This window comes from Drosophila ananassae, chromosome 3R (genome assembly GCF_017639315.1).
Source record: "Drosophila ananassae strain 14024-0371.13 chromosome 3R, ASM1763931v2, whole genome shotgun sequence".
NCBI classification, from domain to species: Eukaryota; Metazoa; Arthropoda; class Insecta; order Diptera; family Drosophilidae; genus Drosophila; species Drosophila ananassae.
Window position 1 is genome coordinate 25,481,872 of NC_057930.1, and position 5,308 is coordinate 25,487,179.

Consider the following 5,308-nt stretch of genomic DNA (forward strand, 5'->3'; position numbering starts at 1 on the left):
TCTAGGGTATGCGCTAGGCAACGAAAATATTTGGCATGTGCCATTTATGGCATTGTTCCAAGTTGGAACAATGCGATACCATAGTTTCCAGGCAACTCTTGAGCGCACACACTCGCAAAGAATGCCTCGCCAAGCCATGCCATGCAGATGTGGCATCCACTGGGCCATGCCTCACACACATACTTGCACAATAGTGTGGCAGGAGTTTGATGCACGGGCTGTGTTCAACCCCCAAAGGCTATGGGCGAGCCGAACTCAGTTCCAGGACCAAAAAGGCGACGGGCAAGGATCAGCAGGCAGTGAGCATGTGATTAGATTCAGTTTCAATGGAAATTGAAATCATGGACAAAGGAGAGGCCACGAGGTTGCCGGTGGGAGGGGCGGGCATGGAGGAAGCTGGGGGGTTGGCAGGATAGCACAGGGCCATCAGGGTTGAAAAGGAGCGAAGCGATAAAAATCCCAAACAACAAGAGAAATGAATTTTCGGATGTCCGTGGCAGGGCATTAAAAACTTTTTACACAGAAAAAAATGAGTAAATCATTTATAATTTTTAATAAATTTATTATATACTCTATAAACCCTCTAAAAAGTTTAAGGAAAAATTTAGGCATGTAATTTATTTAAAAATATTCAAATATAAAAAGATATTGTTGGTTAAAAATGTTAATCTTTCCTTTTATAAAATAAACCCAAAAAATGTTTAAACTTTTTATGAAACTTTTTAAAGCCTGTACCATAATTTTTTTTGCCAGTGCATTGATTCTGACTCATCAGGTTGTGTGCGTATTGGTAGTAAGAGTGGCACACGTATAGGTGTGGATGCTGCATTATGAGGCACAACCACTAAACGTCAACCACCCGACCCACATTTTTATGTAGTGCTTCATAATATTCCTTGTGCAGACCGAGATTAACACCAAACGGCGACGGTGGCGTCGGTGGCAGAAATAAAGGCAAAAAGGATATTTATAATCGACGGCAGTCCTGCGCCAGCCCCAGAAAGAGACAGAAGGCACGCACACAGACAGACAGACAGAGCGAGAGCAAGAGGGTGTGGAGGCGAGTGAGTGAGAGGAGAAAATCGGAAAATCGTTATGCGACTACTATAACCCACCACAAAATCGCGGTAGCCTCTGTTGTTGCCGGGCACCCCACACTCGCACATCGAACCAGAATCCTGAATCTCGTCCAGAACCAGAATCAGAAGCCGAATTCGATTCCGGGCCAGAATCAGAAACAAAATCCTCTGATACGTCGGCCACATTTTCATATTTTTTCCATTTTGTGGTTCGTGCTATTTTCGAAAATATACATAAATTGGCAAATCCTCAATTTCCTTCGCCTCTCTGTCTCTGTCACACCTTAGCGGATCAGTGATTTGTGGTTTATTTAAATTCATAATCCTTAAAGTGTGTCATAAATTAAACAAAAAGCCAAAAGTTCGGCTTCAGTGATTTTTCACGATTTCACGGTTTCACGGTTTTAAATATAAAGAGGATTAGTGTTCACAGTTTATTTAAAAAAGAACATTTAAATATGGAATATAAATATTATTTTAAGGATTCCCATCTAAGTGAAGCTTTGTTTTTCATCAAAAATGGTTAAAAAGTCTACTATACTTTTAACTATATTAGACCTCGTGATTACTATTTACATTTTTCGAGATTTCTTATCACAAAATCTTAAGTCAATATATTTAAAATTTAATAAATAAACTGACTTCCACAAAATCTGACACGCCACCTATGAGAATATTTACAAAGCTGTAGCTTCTTAAAAACACCGTAGGAGGGCGCCACTTATCAGCTGTGATTTTCCACCCTTATTTTCATATCCTTGTAAATCCTGAGCAACCCTGGCAGTCGATAGCATCCTGCGACCCAAGGACTACCCTAAAACGTTACACATCTCCTCGACCTTATCCTTTCAGAGTCTGGAAAATAATCAGGAATGGATCCCTCGAACCTTCCCTTCGGATTCCCCGGTCTGCCCAACCACGGACACATGCCCATTCCGCCCACGGCGAATATGCTGGGTGCCCACCCCGCCCCCACCGCCAGTCCGCCGCAAAGCGTCCCCGGCCGCAGGACGCCTCTGGGCTCTGTGGGACTTGGCGGCTTCTATGCCCAGGGCATGGGCATGTCCCAGCCGCCGACTGATGAGAACAAGCCAGGACCCAGTGCTCCCGACAAGTCTCTGAGCCCCACCGCCGTCGCCATCGCGGCCATCAGTGGCGGCACCACCACGGTGGCGGTGCCGAGTGGCTCCGGAGGCGGTAGTGGGTCTGGGCCAGGGGGCTCCAACGGTGGGAAGCAGAAGAACCGGCAGGGGAAGACCGTGAGGCTGAACATCAATGCCAGGGAGCGGCGGAGAATGCACGATTTGAACGATGCCTTGGATGAATTGAGGAGCGTGATTCCCTATGCCCACTCCCCGTCCGTGAGGAAGCTGTCCAAGATAGCCACTCTTCTTCTCGCCAAAAACTACATACTGATGCAGCAGAACGCCCTCGAGGAGTTAAGAAGGTAGTACGCCAAATAGCCAAGTGGCATTATTGTATTCATAATTTTTCTGCCCTCCAGACTCCTCGCTTATATACAGAGCACCACGGGAGCAGCTCCTCTGGACCTGGGGTCCTTCCCAGCTGCCGCCAAGCTGCAGGCTCTGCTCCAAGGACCTCACAACGAACCGCCCACCAGCAGCAGCAGTTAAGCCCCCAGTCCTGAAAAGCAATCGACGAGCAATAATTTTTAAGTCAATTGGAAAACGGCCAAAAGTCAATAAACTAGTCAGAGAGGTCGGAGAGTCGTAGTGAGAGTTGGAAAAGCCAAGTGAAAATCTGTTAAGTGATATTTATTTTTGTCGTAAGCATTTCTTTTTCGCGCATTTACATAATGTCATAAGAAACCCAATACCAAATAAAGTATTAATTCCCGATTTGTAGAATCAAAGCCCAGCCCACTGAGAACACAACAGCATTATGAAAACAAAATAATAATTTAATTCTAGATCCGTTTCAAGTCTTATAAAGTAGTATACATGATAGCGTAGTATAGATGATTTGCTGAATAGCATTTGATGAGTGAGCCAAAGCAATTTGCTGAGTGCGAAATAAGCTGCTGATTAAAACTAGACACAAAATCGACAAATACTTTTGAAATATATATGCAGTAGAGGACGGCGGCGGAAGCGATCGATTAGTGGATCGGCTGACATTATTCCGGAATGCCCGAGGACAGGACCTTGTTCTTGCCGGTGCGGAAGATGCGTTGCTGCACCGGCAGCTCCCCGATCAGAAAGTGCTTCATCTGCTCGACGGCATCGCGGGAGTGTCCGGTGCCATGAAAGGCGATGGTGGCGTCGCGTCCGGCGTGGTCCATGATAACGTCATCGCCGCCGGGGTGCTCCCTCAGGAAGTGGGTGACGTCGTAAACCCGGTCGTAGATCACCACCCAACAGTCATCGAAGCTGTCGTGCTGTGCCACCTCCTCCAGGGCGATCTCCGGCAGGATTTCGGCCGCCTTCAGTCTGTCTTTCTCGCTGGGCACGACCATCACTTTGGAGCCCTGCTTGCCGTGTCCCAAGGGCACGATGCGGAGGGATTGCAAGAGGTTTGACAGAGCCGACGACATGACTTTCACTTTGCGATTATTTGTTGTATTTATGGTGTAGAGCGTGTTTTGTAATTTCTGCACCCACTGGTACTCGCTTCTCAAACACAATCACCTCAGACAGTCTGGAGTCGAGTGAGTTCCGCTCGATCGGTTTTGGTTTCGAGTTCCAGTTTTGCTCAGATTCCCCCGAGAAATCGTGTGTGTCTTGGACTGCTTGTGGCACTGGAGTGTCATTCAAGCGTCGATCTGTAATCGTTTTATAAACGCCAACACGTGAATCAATCGGACCAGTCGAGGGGGCTGATAAGACTTCGTGGAACCAGAACCCGAAGCCGGATCGGTTAATACGTAGGGCTACGCAAGACTAGAGCCGCGAAAACTAGTTTTAATCAATATTCATGGGGGGCCCGTGATTCGCACCGAGATTAGGTAATAAAATGAGCCACGAGTAAAAAAATTGAGTCAATTTATTAGCTGAATTGGCAGATGAGCACTTTTTCAAACTATGCGTCTTCTCAGTGAGCTAATTACCTGAAAAACCCCATTAAACCCGTTAATTGGTTTCACAAATCTATATTAAAGCGAATTTCCCGAGGTGCTTATCAGCATTGCAGTTGATTTATGGGAGCAAGTCAAGTGTGCATCGGAGAATCAATTTCGTTTACGCAAAACAATTTAACGCCAGTCATTAAAAAAGTAAAAATACGTTTTGGGTTAATAGCCTGCAGGCTATCAAAATAAATTTCTAAATATGGTTTGGTCTCAATATTTCTAAAAATCATAATGGGAACAAAGATTGTGCCTCAAATCATTATCGCAGAACACTTTGAACTTGAAACTGGCTGGAAAACGGTGCCACGCTTCTGAACTACTTGAAGTGTATACAGTTTCAGTTTAAGGCGAATTTGCAAAAACTAAAAATTCTTACGAAAGAAAAGGGCTGATGAAATTAATCGTTTCATTTAATAGGTGCCAGACAAAACGCAATTAAGATTTCAGACATTGTGTTTATAAATAAAGTGCACAGCTTAACTAAAATAAAACTACGACATCAACAATATTGTTATTTGCCACGTTTCACACTAAATATTATTCACACATCGAATACGTCACAAGTCAATTGTTATTGAAAAGTATTATGTTCAATGGGTTCAAGTTCGATGTGCGGTTTTCGCATCTCTTGGAAATCTTGGAAACCCAATACCCCCCCAAGTCAGTGTTAAGATCAGCATCATTACGTTCAAAACCACACTAAATTATAATGTAATCAAAAGTATTACGAGATGTAAATCTGGGTTAGGCCACTTGACTTTGACTTTGAGGTCAGGACTGCAGTCACATTCGTAATAGTATAACCATAAAATTATGCCTGGGAATCTGAATGAGATTATAAAAAGAAATTGCGCACAATCTGAACCCCAAATTTGAGGTTATCAGTTCTTATTTGTCATGATTCGGAAACATGGTTTAGCTTTTTTTGAACTGAGGCGTGTTTCGCGTATTATCAGTTTAGTTTCACAAAAAATAGGCGTATGAGATCAAAGTTGACGCTGCTCAAATTCCCCCGGATTTGAATTTGAAGAATTTTTGCAAATTTAAAGATTACTTTTGACCTTCCAAAACATTTCCAAGTCCATGGCCAGCAAAAAAAAAACACTTCAAATAATTTAGGTTCTCTTAAATTAGGTTCTCA

At 43.9% G+C, this 5,308-nt stretch overlaps 2 protein-coding genes across 4 annotated transcripts; one reads left to right on the top strand and one right to left on the bottom strand.

Moving 5' to 3' along the window:
- The first annotated feature begins 870 nt into the window (after positions 1 to 870).
- On the top strand, positions 871 to 2,762 carry LOC6497621 (class E basic helix-loop-helix protein 22). Of its 3 annotated transcripts, none has more exons than XM_001961654.4 (3): positions 871 to 1,288; positions 1,932 to 2,526; positions 2,584 to 2,762. In XM_001961654.4, the coding sequence occupies exons 2-3, from the start codon at positions 1,952 to 1,954 to the stop codon at positions 2,711 to 2,713; spliced, it is 705 nt and encodes a 234-aa protein (XP_001961690.1). In that variant the 5' UTR covers positions 871 to 1,288; positions 1,932 to 1,951; the 3' UTR covers positions 2,714 to 2,762. The 3 variants fall into 3 exon arrangements, with proteins under 3 accessions (XP_001961690.1, XP_032307636.1, XP_044572065.1); XM_032451745.2 differs by having other exon boundaries at positions 871 to 1,064; XM_044716130.1 differs by lacking the exon at positions 871 to 1,288 and having other exon boundaries at positions 1,312 to 2,526.
- A 76-nt stretch (positions 2,763 to 2,838) lies between these two features.
- LOC6497904 (cytochrome b5) lies at positions 2,839 to 3,862 on the bottom strand. Its single transcript, XM_001961653.4, has one exon. The coding sequence runs from the start codon at positions 3,631 to 3,633 to the stop codon at positions 3,217 to 3,219; it is 417 nt and encodes a 138-aa protein (XP_001961689.1). The 5' UTR covers positions 3,634 to 3,862; the 3' UTR covers positions 2,839 to 3,216.
- Between the last annotated feature and the right edge of the window lie 1,446 nt (positions 3,863 to 5,308).

What these genes read in the sequence shown, in the direction of transcription:
- LOC6497621 (XM_001961654.4), top strand. Translation starts at nt 1,952, where the DNA reads ATGGATCCCTCGAACCTTCCCTTCGGATTCCCCGGTCTGCCCAACCAC. An exon ending in GCCCTCGAGGAGTTAAGAAG is followed by an intron (nt 2,527 to 2,583) that starts GTAGTACGCCAA and finishes TCTGCCCTCCAG; the next exon opens with ACTCCTCGCTTATATACAGA.
- LOC6497904 (XM_001961653.4), bottom strand. Translation starts at nt 3,633, where the DNA reads ATGTCGTCGGCTCTGTCAAACCTCTTGCAATCCCTCCGCATCGTGCCC.